The following is a 21,338-nucleotide window of genomic DNA, read 5'->3' on the forward strand; positions in this document are numbered from 1 at the left end:
CTTCCTTCCTTCCTTCCTTCCTTCCTTCCTTCCTTCCTTCCTTCCTTTCCCTTTCTCCTCTTCTCCTTTCCTTAGATTTTTGGAAGACTTTGGAAGATATTGTTCTAGAAACACAGTAACAAAAATATTTGTAGACTTTTGTACTGGGTTTTGGTGGTGTTTTTTAGGGCATTAAATAGTGCAATTAACATAATTATTTGTGTGTTGTTTGATTATCTGCAGAATATCTGAATAATTTACTGATTCCTCACTTACAATAACAATGAATTTGTGCTACATTATAATTTATTCATTTTTATTAATTATTCATTTTTGTTTTCTTATAAATATTGGATATCATATTCCCAATACTGATGTCAATAAAATGTCAAAAGAGTTAATATTTAAGTTATCTTTTATTAGAATAATTTAATGTACCATTTGAATATAACCTTTCCTTTTTTTCTTTTTCAGAGTACAAGTTGAATTTTATATGAATGAAAATACATTCAAAGAGAGGTTAAAATTATTTTTCATCAAAAATCAGCGATCAAGTAAGTAGTTCATTTAGTTTCTGGGTATTACATAATTTTGTTTCCCAAGAATAAAAACTTAAATTTTCTTTCTAACAATATTACTTTAAGGAACATCAGCTTGGTTTGTATTTTGAGGAAGACAGGAAGAAGTCAGAGATGTTTGATCAGGTCTCTGAATCTTCTCCTTTCTCCTGATTTCTCCCAGAAAGTGGTAAAGTACAAATAATTTAAATCAAGAATAGCCAACCTTTTTGTAGTGGGGAGAATTTGTAGGCCTGTGATTGATGGAGACTGGGTTTACTAACTGACCATGGAGAATGGCAGTGCTGATGGATTGTGAAAGTTAGGGAGTTGCTGCCTCATATGCTCTTTGTGGTATAAATAAAGCAAAGGATGGTTCCATGTAAGTAATCTAAAATACATAAATGTTAAAAGATGTGATTCCATCCAATTTAACTCAATTTATAAGAAGCCATCAAACATCAGTTGTGTGCCTGGAATTATACTAAGTACTAGAAATATAAAGAAAAAAACCAAAATAGTTCCTGACTTACAGAAATTTATAATCTATTAGGAAGACCTGGGCTCAAATCCCAAGTCTGATTCATACTAGCTATGTAACCATGGGCAAGTCACTTAACCTATCAGTTTTCTAGGCAATGTTAAGACTATAAGTTGAAGGAAAGGCCCTAACCTGTATTGGTAGAGGGGGTTTTCTTCCCCTGGGGTTCCCTGCACTAATGGAATTGTCTCTTTACTTCCTATTCCTATAGTATTCATATACTACAACTTATTTAGCCATTCCCCCATCAATAGTTACCTACTTTATTTCCAGTTCTTTGATTCTACAAAAATACCACTATAAATGTTTTTGTGCTTATTGTTCCTTTTATTTTCATCATTGACATCCTTAGGGTAGGTGTCTACCAGTGGAATTTCTGCATCAACAACTATGGACACTTATTTTAGTAACTTTCTTCACATAATTCCAAATTGCTTTCCAGAATGATCAGACTAATTGACAGTTTCGACAAGTTTATTAGTGTGCTCATGTTTCTACAACCATTCCAATTTTGAACTAATCTCTTTTTTTCTTCAATTTGCTTAGTTGAGGTAAACTTCAGAGTTGTTTTGATTTGCTTTTGTCTTTATATTAGTGATTTAGGACATTCTTTTATAGCTTGTTAATAGTTTGTAATTTGTTCATCTCTTTTTATCTCTTGGGGAACAGCTTTTTGGACAGAGAAAGAGAGAGAGAGAGAGAGAGAGAGAGAGAGAGAGAGAGAGAGAGAGAGAGAGAGAGAGAGAGAGAGAGAGAGAGAGAGAGAGGGAGAGAGAGAGAGAGAGAGAGAGAGTGTTGGCTATATAATTTGGATGGAAAGCAATTATGTGCCAGGTGTTGTGCTAAGCACTTTACAATGATTCAATCCTCACAACAACTCTGTGAGGTAGGTGCTTATGCTTCCTATTTTACAGTTGAGGAAACTGAGGTAGACAGCTTAAGTGACATGCTGGCATCACACAGCTAGCAAATGTCCAAGGCCAGATTTTAATTCAGGTCTTCCAGGTTCTGGGTCTAGCATATTATCCACTGTGCTACCTACTTACTTGTGGGATATCACACTCTTATCAGAGATATTTTATACAAAAAATTTTTTTCCCAGTCAACAGTTTCTCCTGTAATTCTAGTTGTGTTAATTTTGTTCATATAAAAACTTTTCAATTGTATACATATAATTGAATTCATCTGTTTTACTTTTGTTATAATCCTAATACCTTGTTTAATCATTTACCACCTAAAGATAGATATGAAAGGCACCTGATCTATTTGTCTTCAAATTTTTTTCATAGCACACTTTTATATGTATTTATATATTTTATATTTTTATATAGATCATATATTCATTTTGCATTTAGTGGGGGGGTATACTATAAGCTGGTATTCTAAATTTTATTTCTGCTATACTGTTAACAACATACTGGCTATGTAATCCTGGTCAAGTCATTTTACCTCTCAGTGGTCAAGCAGTTCTCTAAGACTATAAGTTGCAGAGAAGGTGCTACCTTGTAAAGATAGAGGGAGCTTCCTCCTTGGGAGTTTCATGTACCAATAAAATTATAGGACCAGTTTCTATCCCTACAAAGTATTGGCCACCCTTATGTGGTCATGCATCCTTGTTTATGAAAACAGTCGTTAAAAAAATTCATCACTGATCCAATTAGCAAATGCCTTAATTTGCTCCTTAGATAATTTTTTTTAACCAAGTTTCTTACTCTTTTGACTGTTGTCTTTTGTTAATGTCTCTTGTTAATGTCAGTCTGTGTCTTACCAAATATATGCAAAATGACATGGAGCTCTGCTTCAAATTAGAGCAGAACTTGGACAATAGGAACATTTTAATTTTGCCTAGATCCACAACAGTAGCTTTGATTTTAAAATGTAACACAATGTGGTTATTTATTTTTTTATTAAAAGAGGGAAAAAGAGAAATTACCTGCTACCAGAGCAGTAATTTGACAGGGAATTTTTAATGTGTTTGAATTGGGTGAGATGCCATAAGCTTTTGTTTTTTGACAAGAAAGAAGATGGAAGAAAAGTAAATATCCTTCTTTATGAGAGTCCAGGCATCCAGTGATTCTTTTTATTATTATTAAGATTTTGATTATTTTCAATAGTTGTGAAATTTTAGGTTCACTAAAGTTCTATACTTGAAAAGAAAGCCCAGGTTTGAGGCTACCTGTTCTGAAAAGATATTTGAGATCTTTATAATATCATAGGATCATAGTCTTAGAGATGGAGGGGACATTCAAGGTCACCTAGTCCAGTCTCTTCATTTTACAGATATGGAAACTGAAGAGATTCTGCAGGAAAGATATCAATCAGAGTCATGATTTGAACCTATATTCCAAAACCAGTGTTTTTTCCTCGCACCACAGGGTTGTTTGTCTTATTTTCAATAATATTAAAAATGCAGTGACCAAAAGCCAGGATCACAGTCATCTAGAGAATGTGGTATAAAGATGGTAGAGGATGAGATGTAATTAATTAAATACTATGTTGCCATTGGTGTTTGTGCTATGGACTGATAATAAATGTAAAGAATACAGATCTTCATTATAATTATATATACAAGGTAGAAGTTTTGACATTGTTGTATGCATTAAATGACCTTTATTACAAAGGTCATTCAATGTTTTTAGTAATTAAGGCTCCTAGTGTGAGTTCTAATATTATGTGTATACACATGCATTCATGCATGCATGCATACATCTAGATCTGTGATTTTAATGTTATCAGGACCTCACAGGGAGAAAATTCCCTTTATCAATGTAGATTAGTAAGTATTCTAAAATTTAGAGTCTTTAGTGTTACCTGGGGCTCTAAGAGGTTATGTGACTTACTCAGGGTCACAAAGCTAAGGTTTATCAATCAAGCCTTGAACCCACCTTTCCTGACTCTGGGGTTGGTTGTCTTTGTATTATATGTCACCCCTACCTCTTGAGATCTGACATAGACCTATCTTTTTATAAATTAGTATTGCTAGCTAGCTAGCTAGCTATAATATCCAACATTTATATAGTGGTATAAGGTCACTTTAATATGTTATTTCATTTGATTCTCCTAACAACCCTGTGAGATTGTTGCTGTTATTATCCCTGTTTTACAGATGAGGAGAATGAGGTGGAGAGGTGAAAGGGATTGCTGAGGGTCACACAATGAGTAAATATCTGAAGTGAGATTCCAAATTAGGCTTTCCTAACTTTAAAAGTCTAGCATTCTATGTATTGTGCTATGTGGTCTGCTTATTGACTATATTAATAACTCACATCTAGTGTATACTTCTTCATTTGATATTGCTTCTAGATCAATGTTGCTTTATGCCAATGTGTAACCAGGCCCAATCTGGAAGCCATCTTTTTAGTTGCTTTTGAGATGAGTGGTGGCCACCACCATGCTTTCCAACTAGTATGGAACAGGGGGACTGAACCCCTAAAATGCTGAATGCTAATTCCTCTCTGACCAGAGAGTGCATATAAATAGATCAAGAGTGATGAAATTAGCTGTCTTAAGGGAGTTCTTTGTTATCTTCTGTGAGATCTGGTCTCTTATTTTAATTTATTTTTTCAGTTGACCTTATCAAAGATAATTTTTTTACAGACACCGATTATAAACACACATGTGTATATGATATATATATATAGATAGATAGATAGATACATATATAGATATATATAGATATATATATGTGAGAGAGAGAGAGATTTAATACCCTTAAACTACCCTATGTATTTTGATACAAAAACCTTTGAGGAAAATACAAATTTAATAAACATTCACTTTTACAACTTAAAAATGTTACCTCAAAGTTATTTACACCTAGAAAACTTAAGAAATGGTATTTTTGCATTATGTTGTCTGACTTTAATTAACAGTTATTGCCAGTTCAGAGAAATCTTTCCCCAAGTGCTATTCCCACTGGATGACTCAGATCTTCCCAGATGCAGGAGGAGTCATTTCAGTTCATGAAACATTCAGGTGTTTTTCACTCAGTATTAATACTATATGGATTTTTGTTATCAGTAGAAAATCAAAGACTTTTTATTCATGTGCACCATGCACTAAAGAGATCTCTACAAAGTCATCTGTTTTCAAGAGAGGTTAGACTCAGGATTTGACTTTTGGAAAAAAAAAAACCACTTGGATTCTGGTAAGAAATCAAATTAATAAAGATAGGACACTGGGTTTGTTTAACATCTAATTTTCCTAGTATCAAAAAGTAGGATTTCTAATCCTAAACAGGTTATATTGAATACTGGACGTGGACATTAGACTTACGACTTCAAATCCTGTGTCTAAACCTTGCTTCAGACATTTGCTAACTGGGTGACCGGACAATTCTTCAGCCTCATTTCCCTTATTTGTAAATAAGATAACATTAACATTTATCTTAAAAGGCTTATGTGAAGATTATATGAGTATGTATATATCTATATCTTTATAAATCTTAAAGCATTATATAAATATGAACTATAAAAATGATGATGATAATTATATTCAACATGATCAAGTGAATTTCCACAGTGTAGACAACTCAGAGAATTTAGACTTAAAAGACCATGTGCACAGCCTCCCTTAAAGCATTCAGGGAAACATTAAACCACCTGAGATGAACATGGATTTTATGCTGTCTAAATTCTGGGGTCTGGGTTTGATCCCAGCAGGTAACTTTAGCTTTTATATGTAGTTCATGTGCTCTGTTAGACTCATATTTTTAAACCTTTGGGTAATTGAAATTCATCCTCTCCATAGAGCTATTCCAAAAAGATTTCTGAATATTTGGGTATTGTAGGTTCTAAATATCAATCAATATAAATGCTCTACTTAGAGTTGAATTTTTGACATATTTCTTTTAGACTTTTTTTGGATGGAATTTGAATTTGAAACAAACTGATTTTTTTTTCTTTTTTTGTTAAAGGTCTAAGAATACGCTTGTTCAATTTTTCCCTCAAGGTATTAAGCTGCTTATTATATATAATTCGAGTACTTCTGGATCCTCCACCACAAGGAAATAAATGGTAACTTTTTTCTTTTTTCTATTTGCCCTTGAAAATTGTTTCTCTGATTTCTTGGGAAATGGATTAAGTACAGTATTATCATTACTTTGTGCCAATTGGAATTTAAAGCTCACAGAGAGAGAAAGTTTGTCTTTTTAAAAATTAATTTGATTTAGTTTTCAGGCATGCTGTGAGAGTTACTATTGTGCTTTTTCTTACATGGTTTTCCATTTTTTGTGGGATGTGTGTATGTGTCTGACCTTTGATTTTAACCCTGTGGGGAATTCTCATTTGCAAAAATATAACTTAGTTCCTGGAGCACTGATTTATTAAAATGACTGGCCCGTGGTCACACAGCTAGTGCTAGCCTGAGCAAGGTCGTGAACCCAGGCCTCCTTGACTCTACTCCATTTCTGCTTTCTTGTACTTTCTTCCACTCATTTAATGTAAGGTCTAAGAGGTCTAAAAAGGCTGAAGCTGGCTATCTTTGCTCAGTCTTCTAAGGTTCGGAGAAACTGAACTCTAGCTCTTCATACATAGATTTTTGCTGCTTTACAGAAGTATGTCCTAAATCCTTGTTAACTTGAAAGAAACAAAGATCTTAAAGGGTCCTTGAACCAATATGTGATTAACCTATCTACACTTCCAAGGGCTCCTCTTCACTGCTGTTCTCATTGTTGTAGCTGCTCTCCACAGGGTGGGTTCCTGTCCTTTGAAAGGTTCAAGCCCAATCTTTGCTAGTCTTATTTCTATCTTTATCCACTTAACTTCATGCCCACTGCCCTTTAGCTCAATTCTAGTTGTACCTTTATTTACCTCACTGTATTGTTTCTGACCCCTCATTTCTAAGCTGGGCATAGAAGAGACATATAAAATATCTTCATCTCACTCTTAATATGAGTATTAGCATTACAGAATTAGATTTATTGTTGGAACTGATCTCCTCTACTCACATCATTTTACAGATGAAGAAACTAAAGCCCTAGGAGATGTGTTAAGGAGTGAAGCCCCAGATCAAATAGGTAGTGAATCAGAGAGCTAGGCCTTAAACCCAGCTTTGTTTTATTTTTTCCCACTCTGTCATTCAGGCCTTAATCAGTTTAAATGAATCCCAAACTGGGAAACCTAAAGCATATGAATATTTTGGACTTCTTAATAGAATCTAAGATAAGCTGGGTCTTTTAGAGCCTAAGTTTCTTGAGTGTAGGGACTATAAGTTGCTTTTTTTTTTTTAACATTATATTCCCCAGTACCAAGCATAAAGTGTCACATAATAGCAGGTATTCAGTGCCAGTCTGGTGAATTGAATTGGATCTCTTCATCTAGGTTTTTGGATTTAGTTTATATCTTTTCATCTATTAAATAACAGGTAGTTCTTATTCTCTTCTTAAATTAGCAAGTTGTGGTTTATGCAGCATAAATTAGTGCTCTTTTCTGATTCTCCTCATATCTGTTTGACCATTCTTTCTCAGGATTTGTTAAATCATTGTCTATGTCCTCCTGAGTACGATTATACCAGGCCTATTCTTTCTGTCTCTGTATTTGTCTCTCCCCCTCTTCTCTTTCTCTCCTCTGTCTCTTTGATGATCTCAACTTCCTTAGATTCATCTATCATCTCTATGCAGATGATTTGCAAACCTGCATATTCAATCTTCAATTCTCTTAAGTTCTAGTCCAATATCAACAATTGGCCATTGGACAGCTTTACCTGGATGCGTCATAAGCATCTCCCATGAAAGAAGTGCCAGATCTGGAATCAGTGGAATTTTGGTTAAATTCTGTTATTCATTAATTCTATAATAAAAAGGCAAGTCAACTCTTTGCATTTCACTTTATTTGTAAAATGAGGTGTTGAAACTAGGGTCCCTTCCAGTACCAATCCTACGATCTTATATCTTTATAAGAACCAATTTTATTTCCTTTTCTTTATAACTTCCTTGTTCCTATCAAGGATGCCACCTAGGTTCATAACCTCACACACAACTTTGTTCTCCCTTACTCTGCTATATCCAGTCATTGCCAGTACTCACTGATTCTAATTCCAGGGCATCTCTTTCATCCATCCCTTTCTCTCCCTTGTGACATTTTATCTGGAGTCTAGACTCTAGACCATTGCAGTAGTTTTCTAGCTGTTCTCCTTGCATACAGTCTTATTCGCCACATAGATGCTAAAGCATAGGTCTGAACGTTGCCCCCTTGAAAAGTAAGCCCTAGTGACTCCCTCGTACCTCTAGATTAAAAATGAATTCCTAATTTTGGCTCTTAAAGTTCTTCCCAATATGGTTCCAGCCTCTCTTTCTCGGCTGATTACTCATTATTTCCATTCGTGTAGTCTGTGCTCCAGCTAAACTAGCTTATTTGTTGTTCCCTTTATATGAGTTTTATTTCATTATCTGCTCCCAAGGCTTCACACAGCCTGTCTTCCATGACTGGAATGTTCTTCCTCCTCACCTGCTTTTCTTGGAATCTCTAATTCTCTTCAGGGCTTAGCTCTAATACTGCCTCCTCTATGAAGTCATTTTTCGTTAGCATCTTCCCTACTCCCAAAATAACTTTGTATATGTTTGGATTTACTTATCTGTGTACATATTGTTGTTCTCTAGTGAAATAAAAGATTCTTGAGGGCAGGGGCTACATCATTTTTGTCTTTGTAACCATAGGCCCTAATACAGTAGTGGTAAATTACAAGCACTTACATGCTTGTTGAATTGAATATAATTGAATCAATTATTAGTAAGGATTATTGGTAATTGATTTCAAATTAAATATTTTATAATAAACCCAATTGTATAATATTCCTCCATGAAACAGCTTTTTTACATGAAAAATTTTAGTTAAATAATTGTACCTTTTTTTTCTGCTGGTCAGTCTATCAATGTAACACATAAATTATTTAGGGACCTGTCTAGGTCCCTTTTCACGTTGTTACTAGCAGGAGCTGTCAAAACTGACATTTTGTAGATGTGTGCTGTTACTGCCTACAGGAAACATCTGTTTATGTTAAGTGCATTTTTTTTAAACCCCTGACTCTAAATCTGTGACTTCCTGTGGGAGCCAGGGATTCTTATGAGTTCTGTATTACAACCATTTATGTCTTCATATAGCTCCAATCATAGAAATGGGGCTCCAGGGTTCAGGAACATATTTGTATGGGGAGCACTTTTGAATAATGGCAGCCTCAAAAAATCACATGTAGATGTTATAGTACTGCAATATTATAACTATACATTATGCCAAGTATTTATATTTTCTTTTAATGGAGAGATTACATAGGATGGAAAAAATTGAGTGTTTCTGTATAGTCAAACTACATCCTATATATACTTGTCCTAGTACTCTAAAAGCCTATGACTGAAGACAGCAGGACAAAATTCGGGAGATATGGATGTTGAAAACCTTTCCTACTTCTTCCCTTGCTCCAGCTGCTTCATTTGCATATGAATAGTATAATAACTTTGCTCATTTTGTACACTATGTTTCCATTAACACAGCCAAAGATCATATTAACTTTTTTCACCAAGCCACATTGTTGACTCACATTTAATTTTCATCACATTAAAATTCTCATGTCTTTTTCACTTGAAGTGAAGTCTAGGGACATCTCCTCCATCATCTCCTTATGAAGTTGAACTTTTGAACCATGATGTGAGATTGTATTTTTAACCCTAATAAATTTTATATTATTAGCTTTGTTCTTCTATACAGTCAGGCAATAAGCATTTAATAAATGACTGTTATGTGCCAGACACCGTGCTAAGTATGGAGATTCAACGAAAGGGAAAAGACAGTCCCTGCTCTCAAGGAATTCATAGATTAATGGAAGAGACAGCATGAAAATAACTGTGAACAAAAAAGTTATAAACAGGATAAATAAGAGGTAATCAACAGAGGGAAGTCACTAGCATCAAGAAGGATCAGGAGAGGCTTCTTATAGAAGGTAAAATTTTTTATGGGAATTGAAGAAAACCAGGAGGACTAGGAGAGAGAGAGAGAAGGGAGAGAATTCTAGGCATGGAGGACAGCCACTAAAAACACCCAGAATTGATAGATGGATTGTCTTGTCATTGTCAGAACAATAAAGAGGTCAGTGTCACTGGATATTAGAGTACATGAGGGTGAGTAAGATGTAAGAAGAACTGAAAGGTTAGGAGTGAAGCAGGTAATAAAAGGTTTTGAATGCCAAACAGGATTTTATATTTGACCCTGTAGTTGAAAGGGAGCCATCAGAGTTTATTTGGGCAGGAGTGACATGGTCAGAGCTGTGCTTAAAGATCACTTTGACAGCTGAATGGAGAATGGACTGGAGTGAAGAGACTTGTGTCAGGGAGACCAAGAAACAGGCTGTTGGAATAATTCAAAAGTGATGTGATGAGGCCCTGCCCCAGGATTACAGAATTATCAGAGGAGAGAAGGTGGGTATATACGACATATGTTATATACAATACAATATATTCAATGAATGTTATAAGGATACAAATCAAGAGGACATGGAAACATGTTGGACATGGGGGTGGGTGGATGAAAGAGTAAGAAGTGACGATCATACATAGGTCTTGACCCTGGGTGACTGGGAGGATAGTGGTGATAGTAAAAAGGAAGTTAGCAAAAGGGCAAGATTTGAGGAAAGAGGAGGGAGATAATGAATATTATTTTGGACCTGTTGAGTTTAATATATCTACGTGATATCTAGTTTACAATGTCCAGTAGGTGGTAGAAGATGTGAGATTGGAAATCAAAAGAGAGTTTAGAGCTGGATAAGTAGATTTGAGAGTCATTAGCAAAGATGATAAATCATGGGAGATAATGTGATCACCAAATGAAATAACAGAGAGGAAGAAGAGACCTAGCCCTGAGGGACACCCATGTTTAATAGGTGTGACCTGATTGAAGATTTAGCAAAGGAAACTGACATATAAGATGAGAACCAGGAAAGAGTAGTGTCCTAAAAACCTAGAGAGAGATTCTCAAGAGGAAGAGGGTGATTGACAGTGTCAAATGCTATGGAAAGGTCAAGAAGGAAGAGGATTGGGAAAAGGCCATTATATTTGTTAATTAAGAGATATATCACTGGTAACTTTGGAGAAAACAGTTTCAGTTGAATAATAAGGTGAAAAGCTAGACTATAGAGAGTTAAGAGGAGTGAGAGGAAAGGACTGTAGATGTGGATTGTAGATGGCCTTCTCAAGGTATTTAGCCCTAAAAGGGGAGGCAGGATATTGGATGATAGGGATGATATATAGATCAAGTGCAGGCTTTTTGAGTATGGAAGAGGCATGGACATGTTTGTAGACTGTAGGGGAAGACTCCGTAGAGAAGGAGAGATTGCAGAAAAGTGAGAGAGGAGCAATCTTCTGGAAAATATGGGATAAAATAGGAATACTTGTGAATGTTTGCCTTGGCAAGGAGAAGGGTGGCCTCTTCATGGAAAAGGGGCTGAAGAAGGAGATAGTTGCTAAAGGTACCTGCATAATATGAGTTAAAGAAGAAAAAGCAAGGAGGAGCTCTCAGTAAATGACCTCAATTTTTAAGTCAAATATGAGGCAAGGTTCTTACAGGAAAAAATTAGGGGGAGAGGGAGCAATGGGAAGGTGGAGGAGGGATGAAAAAGTTTTGAAAAGCTGCTGTGATGAATGGGATATTGAATCAACAAGGTTTTATAAAAGAAATTGCCTTTCTAAAGTGAGGCCCAGTTGAGATTATGAAACACAAATCTTAGTGGACCCAGTCAGCATGTTTTGTGATTTTTCTCCACCTTCATTCAGCAACATGTGAGTGAGACCAAAGAGAGCAGATGTTGGGGGTAATCTAAAACTTGTGCTTGGTAAGGCAAGATGAATGATATAATTAGTAGGCAAGTGAACAGAAAGAGGATAGTGTAGAACTGAATTTATTGACTAAAGGGTCAAGATGGGGAAGGGGTAATGGATAATTCCCAGTTTACAAAGATCTAAGGAATCAGGGGATTGGAGATTATAGTGAGGACAAAGAAGATACTTTGGGGTTGGAAGGCAGAAATAGAGGTGGGATGATGAAAACTTTTGATCAAATGAGTGTATTTACAGTTTATGAACATGGAAGGGGTTCATGTGTGAGTGATGGCAAAATCATAGATATGACCATCTCAGTGTGTAGCTGAAGTGAGGTGGAAGAGATCTGAGTAAGTCATAGTAACTGAATAAGCTGAGGAACTAGAAAGTTAGAATCTTTGAGGCAGCATTAATATGGATGTTGAAGGCCCATAATATGAGAGTAGGAATTGGAAGAGGGGAGGAAAAACTATGAGGCAGGCACCGAACTCATTGAAGAAAGACAAGGAGTGGTTTGGATGCCAATAGACAATAGCTGCCGAATTTTGATTGAGGGGTAGATATAGACTGAGTGAACCTTAGTCTAACCTGAAGAAATGTTTTTGTGTCCAATTTAGTTATCTAATATGTCATCTAAATCTCACTTGTGTTTCATTCATAGATTTGAGAAGCATGCCTTTCATATATTCATCCAAATCAGTTAAAAATCTCTTATATACCAAAGGGTCAAAGATAAAGCCTTGGGACACTTCATTAGAAAACTCCTTCCTGGCTCACATAGGTCCATTGATGACCATTTTTTTGATTAGATTAGTCAGTTCTGAGTGCATCTAAACATGCTCTCTCATATAGCCCTCATCTCACCAACTCCCATCACTGGATATTGCAGCGAGGGAAAAACTGTCAGTTGTCTTGCTTTTGGGGAGCAGGAATATTACTATATCCTCAGCATTCTTTGGATCTGCCTTCTTAGGAATCCTGTCAAAAAGACAAATTGACATTAATATGGCATACTTTATTTTAAATCACTTATTCTGACTAGCAGTTACCATTTAGGATCATAGAATCATAAATATAGAGCTGAAAAGAAGCTTAGCAGCCATCTCTTACAATCTCTGATTTTACACATATGATTCCCCAGGCCCCAGAAAGGTAAGTGACTTGCTCAAGGTCACAAAGGTAATAACCACAAGAGGTAGGATTTAACTCCAGGTTTTTTGATTCTAGAGTCACCACTTTCCCCAAGATCACAAAGGTAGTAAAGTCAATGATTTCCCCCTGAATGCTGTCATTAACTACATTTTTAATCAGGCATTCAAGCATTTTATAAATAAAACTCAATCTCCATCACCCAAGTTAGGATGAATCTGTTTTTCAAAGATTGTTGATGTCAGTTCAGCAATCTCATCTCTAAGGGTGTCATTTTCCTGGGAATGCAGTTCATTTGATGCTACTGAATTTTGCTTATTGAGGACAATTAGATGCTTTCTTATTATCTCCTTTTATTATGGGTTTCAATTTTTTATTAGCTATTTCCAATCTGTACTTTCCATCCTGAAGCTCTTTCTCTTTTGTGAGAAAAAAGAAGCAATGTAAAATTTGATTCTCTTAACTTTCATTGCAAGATTCATCCAGTTTGGGGTTTTGCCTTCTTAACATTATTTTAGGACTGTGTAATTAGATCAAAATAAATTCTTCAAGCATTTATTAAGTGCCTAGCAGCTAGTCAACTAGCATTTATCACAAGTGCAAGGAACTATAATAGGGTGGATAAAGAGACAAATATGTAACAGTCCCTGCCCTCAAGGATTTCATATTCTACTTACATTTTGCCACTTTTTGTTATTCATCTTCATTTATTTACTTTTTAAAATCAAAGTTGATAAGCAAATTTCCTATAGTCTCACAAGCATCTCTTTGAAATAATATGTTGTGTCAGGAGGATTTTCCTCTTGAGAACATACCATTCCCTTATTGACCTGACTTGCTGTGTAGACATCTAATCTAGAGAATACAACCTATACCCAGTATATCCAGTCTCTGCACACTGAAATTTCCTTTCTCTAAATGTAGGGCTAGTTTCAGATGATGCCTAGTGTCTTCATCGTTATGAATTCAAAGTTGGCACCATGACTTCCTCTTAAAACTCTTAGCATTTCTACTTCTGTACCCAAATTTTTCTGATCAGATTATGTCCAGTACAGAGTTCCCCTTATTGCTGCTTTGCTTTTAGCTGAATGAGATACACCCATAGCAAATACTTAGACATTTGAAGTCTCCCATCATTACTATATCTTGATTTTATGCCAACTGTATGATCAGCTTCTAGAACTAATCACTAACTTGATGTTACAATTGTTGTTCAGCCATTTCAGTTATGTCCGATTCTTTATGATTTTGGGGGATTTTCTTGGCAAAGATACTGGAGTGGTTTGGCATGTCCTTCTCCAGCTTATTTTTCCAGATGAGGAACTGAGGCAAATGGGGTTAAGTGAATTGTCCAGGGTCACACAGTAAGTATCTGAGGCTGGATTTGAACTTATAAAGTTAAGTCTTCCTGATTCCAAGCCCAGTGCTTTATCCACTGTACCACCTAGCTGCTCTGATGTTACGATGTATTCCCACAATGATATAGCTTCTATTACTTGCTCCATTAATTTTCACCCAAAGGCATTCTCTCTGCTCCTTTTCATACATAGCTTTTAGCATAGTACCTGGCACATAGTAGGTGCCTAAGAAATGTCGATTGATGTATTTTCTCGTGTAAATATATCTTTTTGATACACAGTGATGCTCCAGTTATTTTTCACCTCAAATAAGGCATTCCTTTTCTTTTGTGATATTCAAGTAATGAATTGGATTTACTCAAATATCAGAGATACCTATAATGTAGGACTTATTTTCTTTCATTAAGATATCTATTTCACCTTGTTTATTACTTATATATTACACATTTGATTATAGACTTATAAAGCCATAAGTATTATTACAACTCATTTTATTGTGTGTTGCCTTCTAAGAATTATTAGATCCTTTATACCAATATTGTTTTTCTATGTTGAACTTGCCATTCTCTGACTTGTCTTTCTAAGCAATTATACATGTTCAGTTTCTCTCACCATCCATTTTTAGTTTAAAGCTCCTATATGGGGGAAGCCACAAATATAACCATTTCCAACAATGGTTTATTTATTTGTCCTCTTCCTTTTTGTGTTTTACAATCTTCCAACACATTTGGATTCTTTATTGGCTTGCCCAGGTTTTTCTTTCTCTTTGTTTTTCCCCTGAATCACTGTGTCTTCAAGAAATGTCAAGATAGCTGTCTTTTGGAATAAGCAGGCCTGTCATGCAGAAAAGCAATTAGACTTGCTTTACTTGTCTCCAGAGAAAAGAACTTTAGGCACTAGTAGCAGTGACAGAGAGACACGTTAAGGCATGGTGTAAGGACTTTTGGTGAAATCTATGGGCCCTTCTTAGAATAATTTTACTTTTTTTTTTAAATGCATCATTGAAAGAAATGACAGATCTCAACTAGAAATTAGTGAAAGTAAAATGTATTTTTTTTTACCCTCCAAGTTTATAGACACCATCCCCTAAAATCTTTCTGTTGTCCATGTTTCAAAAATCCCTGATATACAAGTTATATACCTAAAACTATGCTGTGAATGAGCAGGAACAACTTAGGGGAATCAGAAAAAGCCTTTTGAAGGAGGAAGCAAGAGAACTGAGTCTTGAAGGGAGACAGAGGATCCAAGAGACAGGAGGGTGATGAGGGAGAGGATTCCAGATTTGAGTTACTGGCTATGCAAATGCAGAGGAACAGGAATTGGAATACTGTGTTTGAGGAATAGCAAACAGGAAAGTTCGATAGTACATACTGTTTAAGGGAGAGTAATATATAAGCAGCCAGGATAAATAGGCTTGAGACAGATTATATAGGGCTTTAAAGGTCAAATAGAGGACCTTATACTTTAATGCAAGGGCCATGAGAAGCCATTGGAAGCTTCCAGAACAGAAGAGTGACATAGTCAAGTTCTACTTTAGTAACATCACTTTGGCCACTATATGGAGGATGGATTGGAGATGAAAGAGACTAAAAGCAGGAAAAATAATTAAGTGGATGTTGCAATAGTTTAGGAAAAAGAGAATGAGGGCCTAGACCGGGGGTGAGGAACCTGCAGCTTCAAGGCCCCAAGCAGCTCCCAAGTCCTCAAGTATGGCCCTTTGACTAAATCCAAACTTGGACTCAGTCAAAAGGCTGCATCCAGAGACCTAGAAGGCCAACGTGGCATTGCAGACACAGTTTCCCCACCCATAGACTAGACTAAGGTGCTTATGGTGGGAGGGTTTTTCAGGGTGAGCCTCTGAGCTGACCCCCTTCCTTAGGGTCTTTGTAGAGGGGATGGGTAAAGATACAAAAACATTTTGAAACATACAGGAGTGGAATTAAAGGAGGTCTTCCTTCAGATAGCCTTTATCTTCTCATGAAGACAGTCACAGTCTCTTTTTGAGAATGTTCAGAGCAAGAATATTCGAAATAAGAAAAGGACAGGAGTGGGGGTGGAATTTTGAGGAATGTAAAAAAAAAAAAAAAAAAGGTTTGGAAAAGCTCTTGTGGTAAAGAGACAAGGCAGTGAAAAGGTTCCCTTGGAGAGAGATTGATTATACTGCCAGTACTGTCAAAAACTTAGTCCTCAAAGGGATTGTCAAGAGAATACTTAGCATTTGAATTTTGAGTGCCTAGGATGACTTAATAAAATGAAACTGGATAGAATGCATCACTCAATTTCTTAGCTCAAACTTCTTAGGGAATCCTAACTTTTACTGTTAGAAGATTTATTGCATCTGGGGGCACTTAAAACTTTAAGCAGTTGTCCAAGTGCTTTGCTTCATGAAGCCAAACATTCAGGTTTTTAGTATCGTGTTAAACATGATCTGGATGTTTGAGTAATTTCTGTTTCTTAGAGATGTTTCACCATTATCTAGACATCTCCATGGAGAATAAAGACCCATTTCTAAAGGCAATCAGCTTATTTCACATATGAGACTGAGTCTTTATTTTTTTTTTGTAAATAATATTTTATTTTATCCAATTGCATGTGAAGATAGTTTTCAACATTCATTTTTATAAGATTTTGAGTTCCAAAATTTTCTCCCTCTCTCCCTTCCCTCCACCCTCTCCAAGACAGCAAACAATTAGATATAGGTTATATATGTGCAATTATGGTAACATATTTCCACATTAGTATGTTATGAAAGAAGAATCAGAACAAAATGGGAAAGCCACAAAAAAAAAAAACAAAAAAAAGTGAGAATAATATGCTTCAACCTGCGTTTACACTCCATGTTCTTTCTCTGGATGTGGATAGCATTTTTGGTCGTGACTCTTGGATTATTGTATTGCTGAAAAAGCTAAGTCAATCATAGTTGATCATCACACAGTCTTGTTGTTACTATGTACTGTGTTCTCCTGGTTCTGCTTACTTTACACAGCATCAATTCATGTAAGTCTTTCCAGATTTTTCTGAAATCTACCTGCATATCATTTCTTTTTTTAAATAAATTTATTTATTTTTAGTTTTCAAAGTTTTCTTCCACAAGATTTTGAGTTCCAAATTTTTACCCCATCTCACCTCTCCCTCCACCCCATGATGGTATGCATTCTGAATACCCCTTCCCCTAGTCTGCCTTCCCTTCTATCTCTCCCCCGCTTCTCTTATTCTTTTCCCCTTCTATTTTCCTGCAAGGCAGGATAGATTTCTGTACCCCATTTCCTATATTTCTTATTTCCCAGTTGCATGTGAAAACATTTTTTTAAACATGTGTTTTTAAAACTTCGGGTTCCAAATTTTCTCCCTTCCTCCCTCCCCATCCTCCTTCATTGAAGAGGCAAGCAACTCAATATAGGTTATACACGTGCAGTTATGCAAAACACTTCCATAATAGACATGCTGTGAAAAACTAACTCTATTTCCCTTAATCCTATCCTGCCACCCCATTTATTGTATTCTTTCTTTTGACCCTGTGCCTCCTCAGAAGTATTTGCTTCTGATTACCCCCTTTCCCAATCTGCCCTCCTCCCTATCATCCCCTTACTTTCTTGTCCCTTTTCCCCCCTGTATTCCTGCAGGGTAAGACAGATTTCCATACCTTATTGAGTGTGTACGTTATTCCCTCCTTAAGTCAAATCCTATGACGATAAGATTCACACATTCCCTTTCACCTTCTCCCATTTCCCCTCCACTGTAAGAGGCTTTTCTTTTCTGTTTTTTGTGAGATAATTTACCCTGTTCTACCTCTCCCTTTCTCCTTCTCCTAGTATAATCCTTTCTCATTCCTTAATTTTATTCTCTAGATATGACCCCTTCATCTTCAACTCACCCTGTGCCATCTATCTATCTATCTATCTAGATACATACATATAATTTTTTTCCCTCCAACTACCCTAATACTGACAAAGGTCTCATGAGTTACAAATATCATCTTTCCATGCAGGAATGTAAACAGTTCAACTTTAATAAGTCTCTTATGATTTCTCTTTCCTGTTTACCTCTTCATGTTCCACTGGGTCTTGTATTTGAAAGTCAAATTTTCTATTCAGCTCTGGTCTTTTCATCAAGAATGCTTGAAAGTCCTCTATTTCACTGAATGACCATTTTTTCCCCTGAAGGATTATACTCAGTTTTGCTGGGTAGGTGATTCTTGGTTGTAATCCTATCTCCTTTGCCCTCCGGAATATTATATTCCATGCCCTGCAGTCCCTTAATGTAGAAGCTACTAAATCTTGTGTTATCCTGATTGTGTTTCCACAATACTTGAATTGTTTCTTCCTGACTGTTTGCAATATTTTCCCCTTGACCTGGGAACTCTGAAATCTGGCTATAATATTCCTAGGAGTTTTCCTTTGGGGATCTTTTTCAGGAGCAGATCGGTGGATTCTTTCAATTTCTATTTTGCCCTCTGGTTCTAAAATATCAGGGCAGTTTTCCTTGATAATTTCTTGAAAGATGATGTCTAGGCTCTTTTTTTTATCATGGCTTTCAGATAGTCCAATAATTTTTAAATTCTCTCTCCTGGATCTATTTTCCAGGTCAGTTGTTTTTCCAATGAGGTATTTCACATTGTTTTCTAATTTTTCATTGTTTTGGATTTGTTTTACAGTGTCTTGATTTCTCATAAAGTCACTAGCTTCCAATTGCTCTATTCTGATTTTTAAGGAAATATTTTCTTCAGTAAGCTCTTGGATTTCCTTTTCCATTTGGCCAATTTTGCTTTTTTAGGGCATTCTTCTCCTCATTGGCTTTTTGGACCTCTTTTGCCATTTGGGTTAGGCTCTTTTTTAAGGTGTTATTTTCTTCAGTATTTTTTCGGGTCTCCTTCAGCAAGTTGTTGACTTGTTTGTCATGATTTTCTTGCATCACTCTCATTTCTCTTCCCAGTTTTTCCTCTACTTCTCTTACTTGCTTCTCAAAATTCTTTTTGAGCTCTTCCAAGGCCTGGTATTGATTCATATTTTTCTTGGAGGCTTTGGATGTAGGAGCTTTGACTTTGTTGTCTTCTTCTGGTTGTATGTTTTGATCTTCTTTGTCACCAAAGTAAGATAATATAGTCTGACTTTTTTTGCGCTGCTTACTCATGATCCCGGCTAATTACTTGAGTTTTAAACTCTTTATAAAAGTTAAGAGTCTGCTTCCAACGTGGAGAATGTACTGTCCCAAGCTTCAGGGGTTTGTACAGCTCTTTTCAGAGATACTTCTAGGGACCTGTAAATTTTCAGTTCTTACAAGGTGGTATGATAAGGGTCGAGGTGTTTCCTCTCCACTGCCACTACAAGCTCCACCACCACTACAAGCTCCACCACACCAGCGCTCCTCCTCACCCCAGGACTGCCCCTCAGGACTGTGACCCAGATCCAAGCCCGGGCAAAGCAAGAGATTACTTCCTCAGCACTGGCAAAGAGATCCCTGCAATGCCCTTCTAATCAGCCACCCGATTCCCCCTCAGTTTGTGGGCCAGAAGCTCAGGAGGCAGCCGCCACTTTGGTTGGTGCTCAGGACTTGTACCTGAGACCTAGCTTCTCTCTCACCATAGAAACAGACTTTTCCCACTGACCTTCTAAGTTGTCTTTGGCTTTCCTGTGTTGAGAAGTCTGGAAACTGCCACAGCTGCCCACGGTTCAGTCCTCTGAGGCCTGCTCTAGGTTTGCTGTGGCCTGCGCACTCATGCTGCACTGCGCTCCTCTCCCAGCCCGGCGTGGTATACCTTTCTGATCAACCATCCAGGTTGTCTTGGGCTGGAAATTTGTTTCACTCTGTCTTTTTGTGGCTTCTGCTGCTTTAGAATTTGTTTAGAGACATTTTTTTTTACAGGTATTTGGAGGGGTTTAGGGGAGAGCTCAAGCAAGTCATTGCTTTCACTCTGCCATCTTGGCTCTGCCCCCAAGACGGAGTCTTTAAAGAAGAAATTGAAATATAGAGTCCAGAATAAAATTCCTGGTTACCAAAATTGATTTTAAATATTTGCTTATTTGTAAAGACTAAGAACTTTTCAGTCAATGGCCAAGCATTTAGGATTGAGCTGTAATGAAAATCTTACTAATAGTTTGGGAGCAGGTAGAGCATAAAGAGCTAGTAAAATTGTACTCACTGAAATCTTGAAAATGAGCAAAGTTCCAAAAATTACCATGTCTATTTTGTCATTTAACATGTTAAATTGTAAACACAAAGGATATACATTTGAAAAATTTTGTTATAGCAATTAGAAAGAAATCTATAACAAAATAATTTTGGATTCTATTTTAAATAAAATGTTCTATTGGTGCCCATATTGGTTAATGAAAAACAGAAATGGATTGGATGGGTCTATTTAAAATTAATGAGTCTAACTCAGGAAAGAGATTTATTTAATTACGGCATCTGATCCAGTAAAGCTGTAGATATTCAGTGCAGCTTTGCAGTATTATATCCTCTTCTTAAGGAGTCATGAAATGAAATGAAAATCTTGTAAGTACAGACAAATTTAATGGTATGAATGGACTTATACTGTCAAATGCATGAAATTGTGATAATAACTTGATAGAGTACACTAACTTCTTGAAGTTTCAGCAATATAAAAATTAATTGACAAACAGGGACAGGGATAGGTAATGGTCTTGTAGATTGTATTAGTATAGGGAACTCCTAGGGGAGAAAAGTCTCTCTACCAAAGCAGGTTGGCACATTCTCTAAAACTTATAGTATTAACTAGACCACTGAGAGCTGCCTCGGATGACACAGCTGATATATGTCATAGGTAAGATTTTTTGTCTAACCAAAGGGAAAGAAAGACCAAATGTGGATATGAGTGTCCATTCTTGGAGTGTCATTTAAATAGTGGGATTGTAGTGCTTGGTAAATATTTGTCCCTATGTTTTTTTTTCAATGATTTTAATAAAAATGCATATTTTTCCAAAATTTTCTTA

General features: G+C 36.2%; 1 protein-coding gene across 1 annotated transcript in view; it reads left to right on the forward strand.

The window, feature by feature from the left end:
* LOC114029066 (potassium channel subfamily T member 2-like) overlaps positions 1-21,338 on the forward strand; it is a 73,209-nt gene that overhangs the window by 3,060 nt on the left and 48,811 nt on the right. The window contains exons 2-3 of the mRNA XM_027843418.1: positions 454-533; positions 5,993-6,092. Coding sequence (XP_027699219.1) covers positions 454-533; positions 5,993-6,092 — 180 coding nt within the window. The remainder of the gene's footprint in view (positions 1-453; positions 534-5,992; positions 6,093-21,338) is intronic.

The sequence above is a fragment of the Vombatus ursinus genome, unplaced genomic scaffold (assembly GCF_900497805.2).
Source record: "Vombatus ursinus unplaced genomic scaffold, bare-nosed wombat genome assembly UNPS02014909.1, whole genome shotgun sequence".
Classification (NCBI taxonomy): Eukaryota; Metazoa; Chordata; class Mammalia; order Diprotodontia; family Vombatidae; genus Vombatus; species Vombatus ursinus.